General features: G+C 47.6%; 1 protein-coding gene across 2 annotated transcripts in view; it reads right to left on the bottom strand.

Moving 5' to 3' along the window:
* Positions 1–26,173, bottom strand: part of CEP63 (centrosomal protein 63) — a 408,460-nt gene that overhangs the window by 253,088 nt on the left and 129,199 nt on the right. For both annotated transcript variants that reach the window (XM_078665801.1, XM_078665802.1), the window contains one exon: positions 3,965–4,219. In XM_078665801.1, the coding sequence (XP_078521927.1) occupies positions 3,965–4,219 (255 nt within the window). The remainder of the gene's footprint in view (positions 1–3,964; positions 4,220–26,173) is intronic.

The following is a 26,173-nucleotide window of genomic DNA, read 5'->3' as shown; positions in this document are numbered from 1 at the left end:
CATCATATCTGTCTATCGTTAATAACCCTTTTCACAGATGGCTTTTGACAAAATTTCGTTTCAACCAAATTCACCTGGTACTATGGGATCTGCAGGGTTGGACTAGGCTAGAAGATGCGACCCCGTGTAAATGCGATGATTTCTCCCCCCAAGACACCATGCATTTTATGTTCTTTTGCCCTTTTTTTCATGAAGCCAGAAAAAGGTTTATTTTTCCACTAGTGAAAAAGATGGACTTCATACAATGTAAACCTGCACTACTGTTTTTACAATTGATGGAATCCCCTGAAATCATGTTTAGTGTTGCCAGCTTTCTTGTTGCGTCTGTCAGAAGTAGGAAGGTTAGACAGGCAGCTCAACTGGAAATGCTAAATCATATAACATAAGCTTATGCACTTTGAATATTGGTCTTTAACAATGAATTTGTCTTTTTAATGTTTTTTTAATTGTATTTTATATTGTATAACACATTTTATAATGTTCTGTATAGTGTATAGCATACTTTTATGATTTTAATTAATCGAATAAAGTGGTTTTGACTTGACTTGACTTGACACTGATATTGATGTTCAGTGCAAAGCTTTTCTGTAACCAGAAAAGTCTTCAAGTCAGAGAAAGAGCATAAAAACGAGAAAAAAACATGGAAAGACTGATGCAGTCAAGGACTGGATGCTCTAAGTATCTCTCAAGTTTCCTTCTTGATCCCGGAGGATAGGTCGACTCTTCCCAGTAGTGACGCTGCCAAACTGCCCTTGCTTGAAAGGTGTCAGGGGTGTCCCTAAAAGTTTTCAGTTAGTTTCTTCATTAGACACGATGGAAGATGAAAGTGCTGATTAGCAAGGCACCAAAACTACCTTGATTAGGGTGAAGAAACATAGAGCAAAATTCAGGGACAAGAATACTTCAAATTGGCCAATGAATGTGAGGATAAAATAAGAGAATAAATACATTGAAACACATAATCTTGTGATATTTGGTCCAGCTAGGCCGCGACATCACAGGACAAAGACTGGCTCCATCTTTGATTTGGAACTTCTAATAAAAGACACTGGGAAGATGACCTTCTTGGAAAGGAACTGATTTAAGGCTAGCCATGCCTTCTTCTTCAATTGAACGTCTTCTAGGTGCAAGAAGAAGAACCCCTTGTTTGACATTCATCCTCCTTTCCACTCAATCCTACTCTGCCCATCGCCCTCCCAGGCTGTCTCTGAACAGAGCTCACAACATTCCCCCTGCACTGACAAAGTGGCGCAGCAGAAAACACAACATCCTGCTCTGAGATCAAAGACTGGAGCCTGGCCGGCTTCATGAATGCAGAGATCTCCGAACAAGCCACTGTCACTTGTGAGGCTCCAATGCAGAGGTAACAGAGCAGTCTTAGCAATATCATTAAGCATTAGAATTGCACACAATTGTAGCTGGCAAGCGTATGTTGGGAAAAAAAGTTTGTACAAATACCAACTATCAAACAAGGCCAGTTGCATTTGCAATATAATATTATGTCAACTAGTTATACTTTATAGAATTTCATTATCTTTTTTTAAATACAGATGGACATGGTATTCTCCATTGCTGCTATGATCATGGTCAATCTCTTCACAGCACGCCTGTAAATAAATTAAAGACTGATCAATGGTAGATTCAGACTATGGGACCTAACTACTGAAACGGACTACTGACTACACAAGCAGGTGAACATAGCGTTTTCAAAAAAAAGATCTGTTCCACAGTCACAATATGTACGATTTACCCAGAATCACCACAGTAGCAAATACGTATGGCTTAAGAGTATGTAAAACATGGAAAGGTTGACTTTAGGACTATCACAATGATTTGTTTATAGGGTTGCCCCAGTTGTGGTGGGAGGAGCTCATCTTTGTTTTCGCTTTTGTATTCTGGTACTGAAATTCCTACATTTATAGTAGAAAAGCAAATCTGCAAGTGGCAGAATACATAGGGTGACCAGACGTCCCCGTTTTCCCAGGACGGTCCCCGTTTTTGGAGAAGTGTCCCAGTGTCCCGACACTTTTCTCCAAGTGACTCAAATGTCCCCGTTTTCAAACAGTGTCCCGGTTAAACACAGAAATGTCCCTGTTTTTCATTATTCTGGTTGAGCATGCGCGCGCATGCTTTCTTTGCACTGGTGTTTGCTAGCCTGTAATTTTTTATTGATTTTTGGCAAATATATGGTATAGTCCTAAAAAGTGTAAATGTAATAAAAAGTACTAATGCTGCTGTGTAAAGGAGAGTGTGGAAAAGTAAATTTTGCCATGTTCTGTGTCCCTACGTGTTCCCCATCTTATGTTATATGTGCATGATTAATATGCATATGTATTCCCTTATGATCGATTAAAGACGCAATTTTAGTTGTGTCCATCTCTAGTATGCCAGTTTTCAGTTCTCGTTAAAGCTACGAGTATTAGGCCTATGTAAAGTTATGTTGCCACGTTTTACAGTGTGCACGTTAATTCATTGAAAAGTCTCCGTTTCTAGGCCTCAAAAGGGCCCGGACACCAGATTCAGCTCCTGTCTCCTGAACCCTCGCTGAGGAGCGATACAGCCCCCACCTGTATCCCTGACCCTTCACTTACTTCCTGCCTCACAGTGCCCGGCTCGGCCTGGCTCTGCCTGCCAGTCTGCCAAGAGTATGTTATGATTCTAGTTATCAGTCCAGCCCTCCTTCTCTGCATTCCTAAAGCTACTGAATCGCATCAATAGTTTCAGTCATCGTCTAGCCTTTACGTCTCCATGTAAGAGAAATACTGTATTAATGGTCATTTAATATTCCTCAACACGCACTACATATAGAATGATGCATGCACCAGTCTTAGAGTCTGTTAGCCTTTACCCTGATAACTTTTGGATTCTATCAAGATGTTCTCTAAACATCAGATACTAGATAGTGTTTAGGTACATGTCGCTCTGACACTCCAGACTTTCGTCTCCTCTTCTAGCGCAGAAGTCATAGCCCCCAGTTCCTCCTAGTAACACGTCATTGCCAGCTTGCGCGCACCACTAGGTCAGAGGTCCCGGCTCCTTAGGTAGCCCCCTCCATGTTTCCGCCCCGTTTATGACATATTCTGTTACGTTTACATCACATGTCTATGTATACGCCTCTTGTTCCACCCACTTTATGCCTTATCTTTCGCGACTGCTATGAACTCCACCCACTGCTACGCCTACTATACTGAATGTAATGCAATTGTTTAACTATAAATATTGTGCACTGTTATTAAAAGTTACCCTTATGCTCCCAGATCCTGCCCCCCGGCAGCTGCCATCCCATTCCCATGCAGGTTGTCCTGTTCCTGTCCTTTATGCCTGATTAAAACCTGCAAACTCCAGCTACCTCGAATCTTGACTCTTATTTATTGAGCTATCTGTTATTGTATATCTAGTCAAAAATAGAACAGGTATTTAATTATTTATTTACCACAAGAGGGGTGTCAATAAAAGACCTCGGATTTGTTGTCTGTAATGCTTCATCTCGGTCTGTGGAGGGAGCTGTCATTTTAGTCCTTTTTCTATGTCTACAACAGCTGTCAAATAGGCATACTTTTATGTGGATGGTTACTGAAAACCCGTAGTCCTACTTCTATGTCTATGACCTGTCCCCGTTTTTTGTTTTGAGAATCTGGTCACCCTAAGAATACATAAAAACCTCCATTGGCTCATACCGATCATGGTACGTTTATTTAGTCGGTAGAAGTGTGAAGCAACTCTCATGCAACCCCACTTTCAAAATGTCCCTCTCTGTGCCGAATCCCCTCGCACGGCCAAGCATGGTCACGCCTTTAAGTAATTTGCAGACTGGTATAATGTATTGGCTATGCTGTGTCCCATGCCAACCACATGCCTCCATTAACTACTTCTGAATCAGAGTACCACAGGTCAGGCACAAGTGGAAAAAGTATATGAACTGTCCCTTTGGACGTAGAGGGTTTGAGTGTTTTCCATGTCTCACCTCTATATGTTTGCGGGAGTGTTGCAGCTCCTCTTGCACCCGCTGCTGCTCCTCATTAAGTCTGTGATTGGCTTCAGAAAGTTCCATCAGCCTCACGTTCATCCGCTCCTTCTCCAGGTCCTTCACACGAATGGAGTCATTGGCCCTTTGCAGCTGGCTGTTTAGATGCTGGATCTCCATCTGGCTGGCAACCTCCAACTGCTCGTGCCTTTGCTTTTGACTGCTGAGCTGCGACAGATACTTCTGCGACTGTTGCTAAGGTCAAAATACACACACAAAAAGATACATAAATGCTTTTCATAAGATTGGCTTTTGTGAACAGCTATGGAGAAAAGGTCTGGCTAACGTATGTGTCAGGCGAAAGCCTGAAATTCTACTCACACTTCTGGTATGGTGACTTTCACACACCCACAACCGACAAACGTTTGGGACACTATTAAAAAACAGAACAAGTTACTTACCTTTGGTAACTCTCTTTCTATTGGATACTCTTTCTAACTGCAGATTGCTCCTCTTAAAATACTCCTCACGTGCCAGGCTGAATCTGGAGACTTTTTTTCAGCAGTGCTTCTGCTTGCCAATAGGTGGTGCTGTGTAGCTCCACGTTGGCTCTGTAATGCTTCGGAAGTGATAGAGCGGAGCTGCGTATAAGCACTACCCGAGCTTGCTAACATCAGTTTCTTATTTTTCCCTTTTCCTACCCTCAAATACAGAGAGTGAAGAAGTGTTGGTATCATTTTGCTGAATAATAACATGGAAACTTTTTAGATGTTAGAAATAGACCACTTCATAGAATAAGGAGATTAATGTGCAGCTATCTTAGAGTCAATGCAGTGGTAATAGCCTAGGCGCTGGTAGAATAGGCAGCCCCCTCCCTGTTTTTTACAGTACCACATGGCGGAGGTGTTGTCCGTGAACATCTGCACTAGCCTTACCTTGAAAGGAGGATAGAAAGATTTTTAATGCCAGTTGTATCACCTGGAGCTCCAGAAGGTTGATGCGGAGTCCGGATTCCGCCAGAGACCAGAGGCCTCTGATCCCCACCTCTCCTAGATGGCCACTCAGTCCCAAGAGTGGCGCATCTGTCGCCACTGTGAGATCTAGTTGGGGAAGGGAGACGGCTCTACATCTGACCCAATCACAGTTTTCTAACCACCACTGCAGATCTTTTGCAGTTCCCTCAGTGATCTGGACCATGTCAAACATATTTCCCTGATGCTGCGCCCACTGGAAATTCAGGTACATATGCAAGCAGACATATGTCTCAAGCAGGATGAAAGAGGTCACGAGGCCCATCAGCCTCACCAAAACCAGGAAAGAGGCTGAAACATCGCTATCATAGCCTGAATATACGGGATTCGCCATTTGGGAGGATAGGTTAGAAACTGCACCATGACTAGAACAGCTCAGATGATGAGGAGTGTCTGAGAGGGGACTCAGGTGTGACTTCGTCACGTTGAAAGTGAAACCAAGAAAATACAGGAGGTCTGCCGCAGTCTGGAGGAGGGAGACGACAGCCTGGGGCGAGCCCACCTTTTCTGAAGTGCATATGCTCTCTGTGTAAATTGTGATTCTGACTGGTTATCTATGATTGGCATATTTGATTTACTGATAAGTCCCTAGAAAGAGCACCGAGTGTGCCAGGGCATGTAAATCACATGCTACTAGTGGCCTTGCAGCACTGGTTGTGCTCCCACATGAGTAGCCCAGTTAATGTGTCTCAGACCGCCACTGAAGTGTCTACACGCGCAGTTTCAAACTGCCATGTTGACCTGGCACGTGCACCCACATGCCAGGCCCAAAACTTCCCTTTTCTTACAGTAGGGCACCCCTAAGGGAAACCCAAGGTACCCCCATGGGCAGAATGCAGTGTATGTGAAAGGTAGGACATGTGCTGGTGTGTTTTACATGTACTGATAGTGAAATACTTTGTATTTCGTCTTTCACTGTTGAAAGGCTGTCTGTCCCATAGGCCACCATTGGAGCTGCACTGTGAAATGAAGTTTGGGCTCTCTGAACTCAGAATTTAACAACACACCATATAGTAAAGGTGGCTTTTGAATTGTGTGTTTGAAAAGGCCACTTTTAGAAAGTGGGAGTTTTCTTGATTTAATCTGTGTGCCTCTGCCTGTGTGTGTATTCACCGTCTGGTTTTAGAGTGACAGGAGCTGGGGATGTGCATTCACTCTAGACAGTCACAAGGGGGGTTGTCTGGGTGACTCATCGCTATGCTGAATAGACCTGGTCAACATTTAGAGTGGTGGGAGGAGTTTTAGTAGCACCTGAATAGTTTGTGTCTCCTTTGCACAATGCTGCCTCTACCCCCTGTGGTCAAGCTGGACTAGGGAGGACAGAACTGGTTTGTACTAAGCTCAGAGACTCTGAAGCAAAGAGAACAATGAGAAAATGGGGTATAAGTATGAGACCTAAAACCCCAGGACTTGAGATTACTTCTGGAAACAAGAGGACCCTGCCAAGCGGAAGAGCTGAAGATCTGTGTGAGGAGCGCTGCCTTTTTTGTGTGACGGGTGGGTTAGCTTGCAGTTGCTGCTTTTGTCTGTGGCAGAAGAAAAGGACTGACTCTTTTTGCCCTGCTGTGGTATCCTGCTTGAGAAGAATCGCCAAGGGCTTGTGAATGCTTGCCTCTTGTTGGAAGTCTCAGGGAAATCAAAGACTTCTGGAAAGATCCTTGCTGGATCCCATTGTAATCTGCCTGGAAGGAGAGCTGAAGAGCTGCGAGTGGAGTGCTACCTTTCTATATGCAAGGGGTGGGTTGGCCTGCAGTTGCTGCTCCTGTCTGGGGCAGGCGGAGGACTGGACTGTTCTTCCCCTTTGGACTAAGAAAGTGCATTGTGAGCGCTTTATTTCTGTTTTATCAAAGTGTGCATGGAGCCCTTCATTCCAAGCTGAGGAGATTCTTAAAAAAAAGTGCGTGGTGAAGCACTGCTACTTGTTCCCAGCGCAGGCTGGCTGCACCGGCAGGGCGGGCTCTGCCTAGATGGTTACCACAGGAACTAGGAAGCACAGCCTCCTGGAGGTGGCTCGTCCCAGAGTTGCATCCCCCATAAATCTTCAGGGCCAAGGACTGCTTAGCGGGTAGGATACAGCTGTGTCCCAGCCCTGCCTGAATTGGCGAATCTCACCTCAGCGCGGGCCCTGTGTTTGAGGCCTGTCCAAGATCCCGATCTTTGGGTTTCGGGGAAGGAGTTATGTTGTCGCCACATTCTGTTCCGGAGGGCCCCTAGTAAAAACAGAGCGGGTCCCCAAGGGTGCGAGGAACGCTCTTGTTCTCGGGGGAGTTGGCAGCACTTCTCGGGCAGCACAGGCTGGTCCATAACAATTGGCTGCCTTGTGTGTTTAACAGCTGCAGTACCACCCACGGGCAGCTGTTTTTGACTATCCTGCAAACAGGGGACCCAGCAAGGTCTCTCGGCAGAATTCTGCAGTATTTGCCTACCCTCTTCCCTCTTGTTGGTTTCATACCTGGGGACATTTGTGCAGTGGGGCACTTCTGTGAATTCACCGAGCAGATCCCTGCTGGAGGCCTGATCGCCCGGAAAATAGTTGGAGTGTGAACATGATGGAATTACTGCATAAAGTGTTGTAGGAGTGCAGGTAAGCTGCACCCTATACGTTCATAGTGATATTTGGTGACTTATTTATGTCTTATTTATGCATTTTTTAATGATGTATATTCAGATGATATAATATGCACAGGAATGGTGCCTTATATAATGTTTTCATGATGTGTGCAATCTATTAGTACTTACTTTATTGCACTACCTATGATGTTATGACAAGTGCGTAGTGGAAAAGCGATTTATGGTTTATGTGATTGTGGTCTATGTTTTTATATACAATATATGTGATATTTTTCTATAACCTGGTGTGGAGTCTCTTTTGTGGTGTATTTATTGTATCAGTGGTGTCTGTGTGTGTGTGTGCTGTGCACATGCTTTACACATTGCCTTTGGGATTAGCCTGACTGCTCTGCCAAGCTACTAAGTGGGTGAGCAGAGGTTATCTTGAGTGTGTAAATCCCTTACTCTGACTAGAGCGGTGGGTTCTGCCTGGTTTAGGTACATACCATTTCTAACAAACCCTACAATCCGGACTCCTGGGTCCAGGGCAGAAAAGACTTGAGCGAGCATGAGCATGTTGAATTTCTACTTCTTAAGAAAAAAATTGAGTGGGTGCAGGTCTAGGACAGGACAAAGGCCTCCATCCTTCTTGGGCACCAAAAAGTAGCTTGAATTGAAACCACAACCTACTTCTGGAGTCATCGCTCTCTCTGGCTCCCTTGGCCAAGAGTGCTGTCACTTCATGCCTGAAAGGAAAGATGATCGTTCAAAAGCCTGTGGCAAGCAGGTGGCATGGGCGAAGGGGAGGGAGTAGCCTCTCCGGACAATCTGCTGAATCCATCAGTCTGATGGAATATGCTACTTACCAGTATGCATCTGTTCTTGGCATGTAGGGCTGCTGACATTCATATCTGTGCATAGATCGCCGCCTAGTGTTGGGTCCGGATGATTGCACATTGTTGTCCTGGAAGAGCCTTCGAAGTATCACGAGATAGGTGGCTCCTCCCTCGGACTACAGTGCGCATGGGCATCCTTTCCATCCCCAGATTGCTTTTCGCCACTGTGGCAGAGATGGAGTATAGTACAGTAAGAGATGGCCATGCAGAGTGAATGCTACAGCTGCGACAGGCACCGGGGAGGTGGGTGGGCGATATGAATGTCAGCAGCCCTACATGCCAAGAACAGATGCATACTGGTAAGTAGCATATTCCGTTCGAGGCACGTGGGCTGCTGAATTCATATCTGTGCATAGAATGTATAGCAGTATCTCCCCTAGCGGTGGCTACCTGTGTCAGCTGCAGCAGTCTGGAAGTGAGTTTTGAGAACAGCCTGGCCTACAGCAGCTTGCTGTTTTGAATGTACATCTACACAACAGTGTTTTGTAAATGTATGTGTGGTTGACCATGTGGCTTCTCTACAAATTTCGTGTAAAGGAATATTTCCTAGGAAAGCCATGGCTGCCCCTAGCTTGCGTGTGGAATGCGCCCTAGGGGAACTGTTAAGGTGCGTTTTGCCTTTAAATAACATATTTGAATGCACTTAACGATCCATCTGGCTATACCGGACTTTGAAATAGGGTTGCCTTTGTGTTGTGGTGAGAAAGCAACAAACAACTGTTTTGTTTTTCGAAATGCCTTAGTTCTATCTATATAGTATAGCAGAGCTCTTTTTACATCTAGAGTATGCAAGGCCCTTTCAGCTACTGCCTGTGGGTTCTGAAAGAACACTGGCAGTTCTATAGTTTGATTTATATGGAAATGGGATACCACGTTTGGCATGAATTTAGGATTTGTTCTGAGAACTACTCTATTTGCATGTACTTGAATGAATGGCTCTTGAATAGTTAGGGCTTGGAGCTCGCTAACTCTTCGAAGCGAAGTAATGGCAATAAGGAAAGCCACCTTCCAAGTAAGAAACTGTAGTTCGCATGAGTGTAGTGGTTCAAAAGGTGGTCCCATAAGTCTGGTTAAAACAACGTTTAGATTCCAGGCTGGTGAAGGTGGGTGTCTTGGAGGGATGACGCGTTTAAGTCCTTCCATAAATGCTTTAATTGCTGGCACCCTAAATAGTGAAAGGTGTTGCCTGTTTTGCAGATATGCTGCTAACGCAGCTAAATGTATCCTGATGGATGAATAGGCTAAATTGCAACGTTGTAGGTGCAAGAGATAGCAAATGATGTTTTGAGTGGAAGCATCAAGTGGGTTAATGTCATTGTTATTACAGTAAATGACTAAACGTTTCCACTTTGATGCATAACATGCTCTGGTAGTGGGTTTTCTTGCCTCTTTGATAATATTCATGCAGTCTGGAGGCAAGTTGAGGTATCCAAACTCTAGGATTTCAGGAGCCAGATCGCTAGGTTCAGCTGTTGCGGGTCTGGGTGTTGGATTTCGCCATGGTTCTGAGTTAGAAGACTGGGTGTGCGTCGCAGTCTTTGATGAGGCACCACTGACAGTTCTAGGAACGTTGTGTACCATGGTTGCCTCGCCCATGTGGGAGCAACCAGGATTAGTGTCAGAGAATGTTGGCGCAGTTTGCGTGCCACTGGCGGTATTAATGGAGCTGGGGGAAAAGCGTACGCAAATTTGCCTGACCAGTTCATCCATATCGCATTGCCCTGCGATTGCGGATGTGGGAACCTGGCGGCAAAGTACTGGCATTTTGCGTTTTCGCTTGTGGCAAACAGATCTATTTCCGGGTGTCCCCACTTCCGGAAGAATGGTTGGAGCACTTTGGGGTGAATTTCCCATTCGTGTATCTGTTGGCTGTGCCTGCTGAGCAGGTCGGCTACCTGATTGTCCTTGCCTGGGAGGTGTTCTGCCATGAGAAACATGTTCCTCTGAATGGCCCATTTCCACATTGCTTGAGCTAGGTGCGACAGCTGTGGTGAGTGTGTCCCTCCTTGTTTTTGAATGTAATACATAGCTGTCATGTTGTCCGTCCGGATCAACACAGCTTTGTTGCATAAGTGTGTTTTGAAAGCTTTCAGGGCTAGAAAGACTGACATCAACTCCAGAAGGTTGATATGCATTTTCTTTTGCTGTACAGTCCAGAGTCCCTGTACTGTGTAGTGTAGGACATGGGCTCCCCATCCTATCAGGGATGCGTCCGCGGTTAACACTACTTGTGGGACAGGCTCTTGGAACAGTCGTCCCTTGCAAAGGTTTTGTGGATTCCACCAATGCAGAGAGTTGTATGCCCGACTGGTCACCAACACTAGGTCCTTTAATTGCCCGTGAGCCTGGTTCCACTGCCTTGCTAGGCATTCTTGGAGCGGACGCATATGTAGCCTGGCATGAGGGACTATGAATATGCACGAGGCCATCATGCCTATTAGCTACATAAACACTCGAGCTGGTAGTGAGTGTTGGGGTCTGAATTTTTGTATTAACGTTTGCATTCCCTTGATCCGTGCTGTGTTGGGATATGCTTTTGCTGCCAGTGTATCTATTGTTGCTCCCAGGTATTGTTGGACGTGGGAGGGATGTAGATGTGATTTTGGGTAGTTTAGTAAGAATCCTAAACTGTGCAGGAGATGTATGGTCTTTGACATGTGGTTGGCACATTGCTGGGCTGTTGGCGCGTGTATTAGCCAATCGTCCAGATAGGGGTACACATGGATGTGTTGCCATCTGAGATGTGCTGCCACTGTAGCTAGACATTTGGTGAACACTCTTGGAGCTGTTGTGACACCAAATGGTAGGACTTTGAACTGGTAGTGTTGTCCCTGAATGGTGACCTTAAATACTTTCTGTGAGCAGGATGTATTGGTATATGAAAGTATGCGTCCTTGAGGTCTAAGGTTGCTAAGAAGTCTCCCTGGCGAAGCAATGGTAAGACTTGCTGGAGAGTGAGCATGTGGAAATGCTCCGACAAAATGTACAGGTTGAGGGGCCTGAGGTCCAATATTGGCCTGAGAGACTCGTCCTTTTTTGGAATAAGGAAGTATAGAGAGTATACTCCTGTTCCCTGATGTTGTAGTGGGACTGGTTCTATGGCCCCCTTTTGCAGCATACTGATGACCTCTTGCTGTAATAGCGTTATATGTTCCTGTGACATTGGACAGTGCACGGGTGGTATGTTGGGTGGAGGTGAGGGGAGTTTGAGGCAATAGCCATGTTGGATAATTTGCCTGACCCACTTGTCTGTTGTGATATTTAACCAGACTGGCAGAAAGTGTTGCATTCTTCCCCCGACTGGTGTTATGTGGTCTGGGGGTAGTGGTAAGAAGTCACTGCTTGGTGTTAGTGGAGGATCTATTTGCATTGCCTCCACGACCTCTTCCCTTGGTGTTCTTTCCTCTGTATCCAACCCTGATGGTGTTTTTGTTGTATGTGGATTGTGTGTTACTCTTGTAGTTGGAGGATTGCTGTGATGCATTATTACGCGCTCCTCCTCTATAATTGGAGCGACGAAAGGAGCCCCGTGTTGTTGGGACTGGAGAGCTCCCATAGACTTCGCAGTATCAGCATCTTTTTTCATTTTGTCCAGAATTGAGTCAACTGCTGGACCAAACAAAAAGTCTGGGTTGATGGGCTGATTAAGGATCGTGGATTGGACTTCATTTTTAAAGCCCGATATGCGAAGCCATGCGTGGCGCCGGAGCAGCACGCTTGTATTGATGGATCTGGCAGCTGTGTCTGCCGCGTCTAGGGCACATTTAATTGAGGCATTGGTGATGAGCTTTCCTTCTTGTATGAGTTCATCTGCCTGCTGTTTGTAAGGATCAGGTAAGTGTTGGAGAATGTCTTCCAAGCGGTCGTAGTGCGCCCTGTCATATCTGGCCAGCAAGGCCTGTGTGTTGGCTATTCTCCATGAGTTTGCTGCTTGAGCTGCTACTCTCTTGCCTGATGCCTCAAAGATTTTTGACTCCTTGTCTGGAGGAGCAGCCTCTCCAGTAGTCTGGGAATTGGCACGCTTACGTGCGTTGGATACCACTAGGGAGTCTAGGGGTAGCTGCCCCTTGATATATGTAGGGTCTATAGGAGCAGCCCTATACTTTTTTTCAATTCTAGGGTTTATGACCCTTGCTCAAGCAGTGTCCTTAAAAATGTCACTTGCGTGTTTTAATACGCCTTTTAGCATTGGGAGTGTTTTAACATGTCTCTCAGATGTTGTTAATGTATCAAAGAGGAAGTCTTCCTCAATAGCATCAGAGTGCATATCTACATTATGGTAGGTTGCTGCTCTATCCAGTAGTGAATTAAAGGCTACCGTGTCTTCTGTGGGTGAAGGCTTAGTTGGGTATACTGCAGGGTCTGTAATGGGCAGAATCCCCTCAGTGTCTGGTTCCCCTCCCCCACCCCATCGCTGTGAGTGAGGGTCTGCAAGTGGGTTTTGTGGATAACCAAACCCTACATCTGCGTCCTGATCTTCGTCTGGGATGTCGTCAGAGCGTGCAGGTGAGGCTGGGGCATATGGGGTATGAGGCATAGCTGGACTGATAGGTTCAAAGAATATAGGAGAGGTAGCACAGTCTCTCTTCTTCTTTAGGGGAATTGTAGAAAAGTCTTCAGTTGGCAGAGGTCTTTTCTTTTTGGTGTACAGTCACTTTACCAATGTTTGGGTCAATATACAGTTTTGACTGGTCTTCTGTGGAGGGATCTGGATGAATAAGTTCCTCTTCCACAGTCCTTGGTTTTGGTGCTGTAGCCTTTGGGTTGTCTTTTTTCGGGTCGACGCCTTTTGCTGTTTCGACCGCTTTTGGTGGTTGGACCGGTTTATGATGTTTTTCGACTGTTTTTGTCGGTTGAACGTCTTTGGCTGGCTTCACCACCTTTTTCGGACCGAGCGGTTTTGTCGGTTCGACAGTGTCCTTAGGTGGTTTTGGAGCCTGCGGTTTTGGATCGATGCCCTTTTTCGGCTCGATGGGCTTTGGCTCGACCGATTTACTTTGGTCCACCTTCGGTTTCGGTTTCGGGTCGACAGTAGTCTTGGGCGCAGGCCTTGTGCTTTCGTCGACCGTTTTTTTCCCCTTGTCGATACCTGAGGCTGGTTTGCTCGATTCGACGTGCTTCCTGGGGGTCGACTCGTCGACGTGCTTTTGTTTTTGTGTCGATTGGGCGTGTTTTGGCTTTGAGGTTGACTCGACGGCTTTCGGCTTCGACTCGACAGCTTTGGTCTTCGATGTCGACTCGATGTTCTTTGGCTTCGAAGGTTGAATCGGTACTGTGGCCTTCGGGTCGACGCCCTTCGGCTTAGTCACTTTCGGTTCGACGTAATTTGGTCCGAAGACAGTATTGTCGACGAGTTTCGGTTTCAATTGAACCGGTGTCGTATATTGTGTCTCAGAGGGCTCTTTTTGTGTGTTCTTAGCCGGGCGGTATGGCGGGGCTGTAGAACGAGTTTGTTGATCTCGGCTAAGGCCTGCTGGCGATGCCTCGACCTGAGTCTCTGATATTGGTGTAGTGTCTATATGGGGCGGTGTACTCACGGTTCGCCCCTTGTCATCATCGGAGTCGTCTTCGACCGCTACGATGTCTCGATCATATTCCTCGAGATCGACGATTAGTTCTCCTTCCTCAAGGTAATATTCGGAGTTGTGCTCCGAGTATTGTTGTTCGTCTTCATCCGAGTCCTCGGCGCTTGCTAGATCTCCGTCATCGTCGAAGATGTTCTCGGGTGCTGGTGCCGACCTTTGCATTTCTTGCCTCGCCGCCCGTCGATTCCAGATAGTTTTTTTCGATCGGAACTGGGCACAGGCTAGGCAACTATCTTCATTGTGATCTGGAGATAGGCATTTGTTGCACACTGGATGCTGGTCTGTGTGCGGGAACTTCGAGTTGCACTGCGGGCAGTACTTGAATGGACTTCGTTCCATCGACGGTCGGTCCACGTGGTGTCGAGAAGGCCTCACGGCCCGATTCGACGACCGTAGTGCAACAAACGTTGAAAAAGTGTATCGGTACCGAGCGCTGAACAATACCGACGGATCCGAAGGCCTTTTGGCCTTTTGAAAAGTTTTTCTTGATTCCGAACTTGGAGAGTAGGAAAGTATATCCGAACCCAATGGCGGAGAAAAACAATCTGGGGATGGAGAGGATGCCCATGCGCACTGTAGTCCGAGGGAGGAGCCACCTATCTCGTGATACTTCGAAGACTCTTCCAGGACAACAGTGTGCAATCATCCGGTCCCAACACTAGGCGGCATTCTATGCACAGATATGAATTCAGCAGCCCATATGCCTCGAACGTTATAGATCTCCAATGGGGCAGGTGATGGCGTATCCTGCATGGCTGGAGGCGGATTAGGGGTGGCGAGGGGCCATGGAAAGGCCAAAGGACCTGGCTGTAGCCCTGCTGTCCTTAAAGTGCTCCAGCGATGAATCCATCTTTACTTGTTTATTTATTAAGAGTTTTATATATTGTGAACTAGGCCAGAAGGCCTCAGAGCCCTTTACTAGGGATGCATGAACAGCGATTACAGGAGATATAAAACAATAGGATGCATACGGGAGATATAATGAAGGTAGGAAGCATACTGTAAAACGAAATATACAATGGGGGAAGGAGAGGATTGTCAATGCAGTTCTGAGGTAGTTAAAGGAGACTGCGGCATGGGGCATAGCATCGTAGGCTGGGGTGGTAGCGTTTGTTACAAGGCCAGGATGAGTAGCTTGGCAGGAACATTTGATGTAAGAGGGGGATTTAGGTATCTGTTGAGGAGAGATAATTTGAGGTATTTCCTGAAGTGCAGGTAGGATTGGTTGTCCCATAGTTCTATTGAAAGAGTGTTCCAAATTCTGAGAGCGCTTCTGGAGAAGGAGCGAGCGAAACATTTATTAGTCTTTAACTTGGGTGGAATCAGGAGAAGCATGTTTAGGCTTCGTGGGTGTCTCTTTTGGCATGCTTTTGAGAGTTTGAAGGCGAGGTAGGATGGCTGTCCTGAGTAGAGGGCATTGTGCGCTATGCAAGCTGTTTTTAACATGCTACTCGCTTCAACTGGTAGCCAACTGAGTTTTTTTAAAGTGTGGAAGTGATGTGGTCATAATGCTCTTCTCTAGAGAAAAGTCTGGCAACTGAGTTGAGGGTGGACTTCATTGGTAGGCGGTGGAGTTTTCGGGTGCTGGTGACTGTTGCGTTGCCATAGTCCAGTTTGGAGAGAACTAAGGATAGTGTTACTGTCTTCAGATCTACAAGGGGGATGAATGGTTTAATTTTTTTTAAGGTGTTTTAGCGTGCAGAAGGTAATTCTTGCTGAGACCTTGATGTGGTCTTTGATGTTCAGGTTCTTGTCGAGAGCGATTCCAAGAAATCTGACTGAATTCGAGGTGGATAGTTTGCAGTTTAGTGCTGTTAGATTGTCGACCCAGTTATGAATAGGGAGTGAGCTGGTATTTGGCCGAATGAGAAGCTCAGTTTTGCTAGGGTTGAGCTTTAGTTCGTGGTTGATCAGCCAGGTTTGTATCAGGAAGAGCATGTTATTTAGGATTTGGATGTCTTTAGGTGACAAGATTTTGATGTAGATTTGGGTGTCATCACTGTAAAGATGGTAGGCAGTCTTGGCTTGATTTAGGATCCAAGTGAGTAGTCCTATGTAGGGGTTTAACAAGGCCAAGGCAGGGATAGGATTGAGTCTTGGGGGAACTCCTTGCTTGACTAGTGCTGCTGATGATGCGGAATTATTTATTTTGATTAGGAGGGATCTTTCATTCAGGTATGAAGCAAACCATTGTAGGACAGTACTGATGATGCCAACACGTTGTGCGAGGGTGTTTAAAAGAGTTGTGGTTGAGGGTGTTAAAGACCGATGAGAAGTCCAGGAGGATTAGGAGGCAGGCGTCGCCATAATCGCAGGATCTTTGTAGATCGTCAGTGATGTTCTGGATTCAGGTCTCTGTACTGCAGCCTTTCCAGAAACCAGATTAGAAGGTATTCCGTGGATAATATTTTTCAATGTGGTTGTTTAGCTGGGAGAGCACACATTCTTCCATAGTTTTGGCAAGGAGAGGGGTGTTGGTTATAGGTCTGTAGGTGAGGTCATTGGGGTAGGCGTCTGGCTTTTTAAAGAGAGTTGATTTGGCTGAGTTTAAGATAAGCTGGCATGGAGCAGCTGGATAGGGAGAAGTAGATGATTTTTGTACAAGGTTGCGAGATGATGTGTCAGAGAGTTTTCAAAAATAAGGAGGGGCCCGGTCAAGATCCCTTCAACATGACACCCACCTCACTGGCACACTGCTAGACACACGGGAGTACGTTCTACACTCCAGCATACCTCGGACCGCATCCTGAATCCGATGACACTGAGGCACTCGCTTACCGATGATCATGGCTGATAATGAGATCTCTACACCGGGCCCCCAATCGCAATCACTAGTTGCCCCCACGCTCACAGTATTATCATGGAATGTCAATGGCCTGGACCATAAAATTAAAAGAGGCCTGGTCCTCCAATATCTTAAGAGAAAGGCTCCCACACTAGCTCTGTTACAGGAGACACATTTGGTGGGGACTACCTCTAAGGCCCTTAATCGCTGGGGTTTCAAGATGGTCGCACACGCAAAATTCTCGGCGGGTTCCCGTGGGGTTGGAATTCTGGCCCAAAAAAGCGCCCCTCTCCTCATTCAACGCACCTGGGCGGATGACCAAGGGCGATTTGCGGCAATACATTGTCAATGGGAGGGAAGGCCATATAATATACTCTCAGTATACATTCCCCCCACGCTACACCAAGGGGCTTTCCAAGACCTGGGTAAATTCCTGCTTGACCTCCCAGAGGGCGAGTTGATCATTGGAGGTGACTTCAATGCAGTATCAAATGCAGCAATTGATCGGCAACCCCCTCGTGGATCCACTAGACCTAACCAACTGTTTAACGATTTCCTAGAGGCCATGGGGTTGGTGGATATGTGGAGACTTAAACACCCCAATGACCGTCACTACACGTTTCACTCAGGGGCCCACAACAGTCTCTCTAGAATAGACTATATGCTAACCCTGGCGATCCCCCCAGAAAAGATCACGGCCCTGGAGCTCCTCCCCAGAGGGATATCAGACCACTCCCCAATGCACCTCACCTACACGCTTCACCCCACTAGACGACAAAGGATATTCCCGATTTACCCCGGTTATCTTAAAAATAGAGCTATTTTGAGAGCACTTAAAACCTCCACAACGCACTACTTTGAGGAAAACCCAGACTCTGTAGATTCGCCCTCAGTTCTATGGGAGGCATTCAAGGTAGTACTCCGAGGACAGGATATCTCCACCATTACCAGGCACAAAAAAGACCAGCGGGCGGTTTTGGAAGCTCTAGAAACAGCAGTCCAGGCCACAGAACTGGCCCATGCCTCAGTTAACTCAGAAGATACAGCGCACACATTAACATAGGCGTCACAGGAACACAAGGCATACGTAGAAGATATAACCAAGACAAAACTGACTGACACACTGCATAGGATCTATGAGTTAGGGGACAAGACTGGGAGGATGCTTGCGTGGATTGAGCGAAAGGAAATAGCCAATAGGTGGATTGCCACATTAGAACGCTTGGATGGCACACACACGACCGCCCCCCCCGGAAATTGTAGAAGAACTGGCCACGTATTATGAGACCGTATACACTGCGCGGGGTGGGGCGACGGAGGAAGACTGCTTACGATACCTACAGGACATACCCCTGCCCACACTACCGCAAGAGGATGCACAGACACTTGAGAAAGACTTTACAGGGGAAGAATTGGGGAAAGCACTGGCTGCACTACACACTGGGAAAGCGATGGGGCCTAACAGCCTACCAGTTGAACTCTACAAAACACTTGCACGACAATTAATTCCCTACATGCTCCCGATGTATAATGACTGCCTGTCGAGAGGTGAGCTCGCAGCTGACCAACGACTGGCCACAGTAGTCGTGGTACACAAACCCGGTAAACCACCTGAACGGGCATCCTCTTATAGGCCGATCTCCCTTATGAATGTGGATGCTAAAGTTCTGGCAAAAATTCTGGCGCTGAGACTGCAGCCCCACCTCACAGACCTCATACACCCGGACCAATCGGGCTTTATGCCTGGTAGGAATACCTCACTTAATCTGCGGCGTGTTAATGGAGTCCTGCATCGTGTTCCCATGCTGAGGGAAGACGCGGCCATCCTCTCTCTTGACGCCACAATGGCATTCGACCTGGTAGAGTGGCCGTTCTTATTCGCGGTCCTCAGAAAAATGGGCTTTGGCCCTAAATCTTGCAGTTGGGTCAAACTTCTCTACACCGTGCCGACGGCACATGTGGTAGCCAATGGCCACACCTCCCGCACATTCACACTGGGACGAGGAACGAGGCAGGGATGCCCTCTATCCCCGCTTCTCTTCGCACTTATTCTAGAGCCCCTGGCGGTGCAGGTGAGAGTAGACCCCGTAATTAGAGGAATCACATGGGGGACCGGATGGGAAGATCGCATCTCCCTCTACGCGGACGATGTATTGATCTATTTGATGTCCCCCACCCAGTCCCTGGCGGCCTTGATGGACCTCCTCAGGGCCTACGGTGAGGTGTCAGGCTACACCATTAATTGGACCAAATCGCTTCTTTATGTTTTAAGAGGTCACACACCACAGCTGCCCCCGGACTGCACCCTACAGACGGTCGCCAGGGGATTCAAATACCTGGGAATCTATGTCACGCCACAGGAGTCTTTATTCATGGAAGAAAACTTGATGAAACCCCTGCTAAGACTAAAATCCGACGTCACACACTGGCGCTCTTTAGCGCTTACTTTGCTGGGGAGGGCCGCATTATTTAAGATGCTTTCACTCCCTAGATTTCTTTATGCATTGCAAAACACACCTTTCCCAGTCCCTCTCAACTATTTCAAATCCATAGACACAGAAATCTCGGCACTCCTATGGGATGGGAAACCGGCCCGTATAGCACACTCTAAATTAATCAGGTCCTGGTATGACGGCGGAAATGCCTTACCTAGTGTTAAATTGTATTACTGGGCCGCACAATTAATAGTGGTTAACCAATGGTTACACGCCCCGCAACTGGACCCAGCCTTTCGACTTGACCGCACTGTGCTGCCGCCTGACCAACTCCTGCGGGCACTATACACGAACAAACGACGCCACACCTTTACAGGCCCAACAGACCACACGATCAAAATCTGGCAGGTAGCGCAGAGAGCCTTGGGATGTGAGGGAGTGCTCACGCTCGCCACGCCACTTTGGGACACGCGGCGTCTGGGTACCCTGGCAAACACAAAGGGCTTTCGGCAATGGGACCTAATTGGTATATCCAGAATAGGGGACTTATGGAAAGGAGGTGAAATAATCTCATTCCCAGCCCTTCAAGAAAAATATGGAATGGCAGACACCGAACGCTATCGCTATGCACAAATAAAACATGCACTACAAGCGACTATCCCGGCAGATACACAACTGACTGAATCCTCCCCCCTAGAGGACAGGCTCCTTACTGAATGCCTGGACAAAAAGGCGATCTCCCTCACATATCGCAAACTTATCAATAACATGCCCGACCCCACTGCTTTCCTTCGGAGCAAATGGGAAATAGAACTAGAGGACATAGGGGATGAGGAATGGCTCTACGCTCTAGCATCTGCCAGGGAGGCCTCCATCCCATCACGACTCAAGCTGGTGCAACTGAAAATATTACATAGAATATACTATTCCCGCACACTCCTACACCGGCTGGGCAGCATCCCGGAACCTATCTGCTTGCGCGGCTGCGGTCTCCCGGGCACATTCTTTCACATTGTGTGGGACTGTCCCAGGATCCAATCATACTGGGGCCGAATACTTTCAGAAATATCAGAAGCCAGTGGAATTGAACTACTAAGAGAACCTAGATGTTGTTTATTAAATATTTGGTCGCCCACTGACATGAATCGAGGACTGCATACATGGGCAGCTTTGGGTTGAGCCCTTGCGAAACGGAACATTGCCAGGAACTGGGGCTCGGTTGTGACACCCACATGTACACAATGGGGGAAAGATATGGACATAGCGATGTTGGCTGAAAAGGCAGTATATGTGCATTGAGGATGCCCCAAAAAATGGACTAGGATATGGGGAAAATGGAACGAATACAGGGGCCAGCTGTGCGACCCACCACAAGAAATGTCTGATCTTGAAAGTAGCCCGTGAAAAGGATGCACCGAAGTGCTTAACATACGCTGACTCAGAGGGTGTTTACCGAAGGGGGGGGTGTGAACACTATATAGCTAGTATTTGGAATACTAGGGAAAGAGCGAATGTACATGATGTGAAGACGTCCCTCCCCCCCACCCATGATCTGATATGTTGAACGGTCACTAGCTATGATCTGAGGTCAACTGCAATATGCCTCTTGTATGAAACAGAAATGTGCATAGTAAAGAATATATGACTGTATCCTGTATTTCAACCGAAATGTCGAATGTTGTGTGTAACATGTAAAAGCCAATAAAATGTGTTATAAAAAAAAAAAAATAAGGAGGGGAGAGGGTCAGAAAGGTGGGAGGTCGGCTTAAAGCATGATAGTATTTGAGGACTTCCTTTTCAGCTATGGTTTCCAACTTGGACCATGTTGCCTTGTTTTTTAAGATGTAAGTGATTGGTGCTGGTGTTCTTGTTCTCTGTGGGGGTGGGTTTGGAGGACTGGGGGACATCTTTAGGAGGGGGTTGGCTTTAGTAGGAGAAGAGGGGGTGAGGGGGTTCTGCAAGAGTTCAATGTTTGTTAATTTGTCTAAGAAAAATTTAGCAAACTCTTCACAATGCTTGGAGGAGTTATCAGTAGGCTGTTGAGGGATCGAGGAGGTTTGCTGTCTGATGATATTGAAGAGGTACTTGGGCCCGTTTCTGGACAGGTTCAGCTGGGTATGGAAGAAAGAGGATTTTTCTCTGTAGATGTGTTTTTAGTATTTTTTAAGCTCCGCTCCGATGAGAGAGAAATGAGCTAGTGAGGGTTGTTTTCTCCAGATCCTTTTAATCAGTCTGAGTTTTATCTCCTTGTTCAAGTCTGTGTTAAACTAGGATCAGGAGTGGATGCTACTTAATCTTTTGAGTTTTAAGGGGATGATGGGGTCATGGATTTCAGTAATTTTTGTGTTAAAGTTGGAGGTGAGGTCATCGGCGGTGGCAAGTTCAGGAGGGAGGAGAATTTGAGTGCTGTTAAGGATTGTAGCCCTCGTTGCTGGATTTCGTGTATGTTCCTCGCCCAGTGTTTCAGACAGTGGGTTTGGTTTGGCCGCTTGAGCTGGCTGAGGTCAAAGAGAATTAGGTGGCGGTCGGCCCAGTCAAGGGGAACAATGGAGTGGAGGAATATGCCATTGTGGTTGAAGAGGATTGCGTTGAGGGTGGAGCCTTTATTGTGAGTTTGTTTTTGTAGTGTTAAGTGAGACATTGTCTCTGAAGAAACAGGGCACTCGAAGAGCATGTCCATAGGTGACACTAGGACATCCCTTGAAAAGTCAACAGTCCTCAGTCTGGCGTGGCACTGTAAGGCCACTTAGATGAAACCGCTCTGTCCAGCGAGTCATTGGTATACAGTCCATGATGTGTACTTAGCTGCATCCCTCCCATCGGCCACAGCTTGGGAATGTATGGTCCAGGTCTCCCCCAGAACCTCGGGCTGCACCTGCGAAACAGAGTCCCATAGAGCATGGGAGTAACAACGCAAATGTACGTGGTGTTCACGGTCCGCAGTGCCAGGCTGGTGGAAAAACCATCTTCTTCCCGAAGGTGTCCAGCATCTTGCATTCTCTATCTGTTGGGGCGGGAGGGAATATGCCAGGATTTACATGGGAGGTAGAGGCTTGCACCACCAAGTTCTATGGGCTAGGGTGATGTCTGAGGAAATTGGGGTCTCCTGGGGCAGTGGTGGTGGTCAATCATCCTCTTCACAGGAGCCCCTGTGCTGGGGTTGAACTAAGTAGGAAGTCAGTAAGGGCTTCATTAAAAGGGAGAAGCTGTTCTGAGAGGGTCACGGACAGCTGAAGCCCCTCCATCAAGACATTCAGCTTGACTGCCACTGAAGATAGGCTAAGGTCAAGGACCTCTGCTGTCCTTCTCCCCACCAGTGCAAAGGAGTCTCCCTTCTCCGTAGCCACGGTAGGGGGAGAAAGCATGCCAGTATCCGGATGAGTGTCTAGTTCACTGGCCTGCACCAAGTCCTCACAACAGTCCATCTGTGAATCTAAGGGCTGGTATTCCTCAGGATTCAGCTACCCCTTCCAATCCTCCCCGAGTCGTAGACCATAGGGATATGGATTATGCTCCAGCCTGTAAGGCATGGCTTGTCAGTGCCAGAGTCGGCATCGGACGAAGTCCCTCTGGCTCGGTGTTGGAGTAGGTGATCAGAATGGGGATGGCACCGAAGGATGGGGGCACTGCCACCATTGGAATCGGGGTCAGCTTCCGGAAACTAAGGGAAGTGCAAAGCTGACCCAGGCGCTGGCTCCGATGCAGAGTCAGGCCTCAAATGCCGATGCTCCCACATTGGCCGAGGTGATATTGAAGACCTATTTGACTTCTTACTTTTTTCTTTTTGTGGGACTTACCCAAGTGATCCGGCGACTTAGACTGCCACGAGAAATGTGGAGTCGCAACTGATCCCGGGACCTTCCTCTTGAGCAGGATCGAAGGCATTGCTGCGTCTCTGGTCAGGCAGCAAGGAACTTGACTGACCACTCCCTCAAAGCCTTGGGGTGCATTGCTGAGCAATCAGCACAGGCCTGCACATTGTGGTCACGTTCCAAGCACCAAAGGAATACAAGGTGCAGGTCTGCCATCAACATCTTTCGATCACAGGTGCCCCAGGGCTTGAAGCTGGTGTTTCTAATGGACATTCCTGCCACACTAAGAGAAGAACTCTGTGCTTCATCAATGTTTTGTCAAAGCTTTTTTTTGTCAAAAAGAGACTGAAGGGGTAGTTCTCTCCAGATCTGTACTAACTGGTGCAGAAAGAAAAGAACTGATGTCAGCGCATCATGGTGGTGCCTATGTAGGCACCGCCAACGTCACATCAGGTGTGGACAATGCCATGCAGAGTTGGTTGACGCCACCTACCTAGTGCTCATGAAAACATTTCTGGATTCAGTCTGACGCCTGGGATAGTTCTAAGGTAAGGAATCTCCAAAGAGTAGTCTCTATCATATTGGATCCTTGAAGATCTCTTGCGTAGGCTTAAGCAGTCCCCAAAACATAAGGTGGCACCAGAGGGAGTGCGTTTCCACCAAGAAGTCCTACTCTTCCGGAATGGTGTGTAGGTTCACCAAGTGAAAGGTGGCTGCCCTGTGGATTACCTCTTGGTAAGAGTTGGTTACGTCAGGAGGGAAGGTTTGGCAGGGTGAATGTTGGTGTTGTCACCTGGAGGGACAACCACATCATTATCCCATGGTCATAGGGAGCAGCATAAGAAAGTAAGGGCCAGATGTATGACCTTTTTTGCATTCGCAAACAGTTTGTGAACCCGTTTGCACAAGCAAAAATGGCATGGTGTCAGACCTCGGACTATGGTTTCCCCGAATGCACTCCATTAACCATAATGCATTGCTAGGTAGGAAGTGGTGTGCTGTCCCATACTGCCTAGGGAAAGATCAGCTGATACTGCTGGGAGGTTCTTAAGCCTCCAGAGACAACATGGCGGCGCTTGGCTTTCCTTTCCTGCCCTCATCTTCCTTGCTGGATTTTTTCTTCCCGTGTCAAGCCCTGTTCACTATTGCATAAGGATCTTTGAGGTAAGGTCAGTTAGAACCTTGCTTTCAGCGCATTAGCTGCCGCGCCTTTTACTCATAATTTTAAAAGTGTTCTGCTGTGCTTTTTATCTTGCGGCGCTTAAAGCTACTTATTAGCGCTTTTCCGCTTATCTCGCTAGCGCTTTAAAAACTCTCTCTTGTCAGCGCTTCTGGTCAGTATTCCCCGAGTAACTTCATTTTGTCGGCGTCCGTAGGCCGGGGAAGTTTGGGAGGCTCACCTGCATTTAAGTTTCCATCTCCTCGCACTCGGCGAGGCCAGACAGCTTAGCTGGGTCCGTCATCTTGGGTTGGGCTGTGAGGCGAGGCACTCCGCGGCCATCTTGCGTAAGGCAAGAGGCTAGTAGGCGGTCCTCCGCTCAGCGTAATAGTACTTTAAGATGGACGGATCGACGCGCAGCGCTCGCGCGCAGCGGGCGCGTCGTAGGCGCGCCGGAGGTGCGCCAGAGGTAAGCCCGTTTGCGCCCGTTCGCGCAACGGACGCGCTTAGGGCCGCTACCTCTGGCCCCTTCGGTTCAAACCGCATAGCTTACACTCGGAGTGAGCTCATCGAACTCAGACCAGGGCAGGACCCGGTCAGATCGTCTACCTCTAAGCCAATTACCTGTGGTCTGCTTAATGTTAGATCTCTCTGTAAGCACCACATGGAAATAGCCTTCCTCATTGAGTCTGAACAGCTCGATGTCCTCTTTCTCACAGAAACGTGGACTCGGGAGGACTGTGAGGTCGAGCTGGGCTTAGCTTGCCCTTCAGGATATAAAATCAGTCACTCACCGCGTCCACTTAACCGAGGAGGGGGAATTGGATTCATTCATAGAGACTCGCTTACCCTCTCCCAGCTAAAGATCCGAGAGGTACCGGGATTTGAACTGATGGGTTTCTCAGTCAAACAGCAGGAGTCGATCTGCTGCTCGGGGGTTCTTTGTTATCGTCCCCCGGGACCAGCACCATCCATCCCCCTTTTCATCGACCTGGTCTATGAACTTGCCAGCTCCCACTCCAGGTTATTAGTTCTTGGAGATTTCAATCTGTGGGCAGGCAGCTCGCTGGACAATGCACTTTTTTCTCTCAGCCAAGCCTGTACAGATATCAACCTAGTACAGCTGGCGAATGCCTCCACGCATCGGAAAGGCCACACTTTGGACCTAGTGTTTGCGGATCCTCAATGGGCATCACTCGGGGACATCAAGTGCCAATACTGGACGGACCACTTTTTGATCAAGTTCTCCCTTTGGTCGGAGGACCCTACCTCGCGTAAGGCTGGACTACCTCTAGCTAAGCTAGAGAGGCCTTGGTCCCGCATCCTAAATATTGTCCCATTGCCGAACATCTTAGATGAGGACTTCAAACTTGGCAACACAGTCGAAGATAGTTACACCTTCTTCTGCCAATCTATTACTAGCTCGCTGGACAAGTTGGCGCCCCTTCGGAAGTCGCGAGGGAGGGTGAACCGAGCTAGTCCTTGGTACACGAGCGAACTTCGCCAGCTCAAACTCGACTGTAAACGCGCGGAAAGGGTCTGGAGGAAGCAGTATCTTGACTCCGAGAAAATTGCATTCAGGTCGGCTATGCATAAATATAAAGCTCAAATTAAGATAGCGAAAGCAACCTTTCTTGAACTTACTCTGAGTCAGGCCCCAAACAAGGCTCAGGCCCTTTTTAAAATCGTTAAGGACCTGGCTCACCCTACATGTGTGGCGAGTGCTGTTCCCTCGTCGCAAGCGCTTTGTGACTCTCTGGCGGACGCCTTTGAGGAAAAAATCTGTAAAATCCTAGCAGGTCTGCAGGATCCACGGAACTCTACCACTGAGGAGGGAGCTCCGGAGGAAATGGCCAGTCGACCCCTGCAGAGGGCTATTAATCTCTGTCAGGAAGCTCCGGTCACGCCCTCCAGTCGACCCCGACCTGATGAGCAGCCCCCCAGCTTGGGAGCTCC

Source organism: Lissotriton helveticus, chromosome 11 (assembly GCF_964261635.1).
Source record: "Lissotriton helveticus chromosome 11, aLisHel1.1, whole genome shotgun sequence".
Classification (NCBI taxonomy): domain Eukaryota; kingdom Metazoa; phylum Chordata; class Amphibia; order Caudata; family Salamandridae; genus Lissotriton; species Lissotriton helveticus.
Note: the sequence above shows the minus strand (reverse complement) of the source record. Positions and strands in the feature narration are given on the sequence as shown.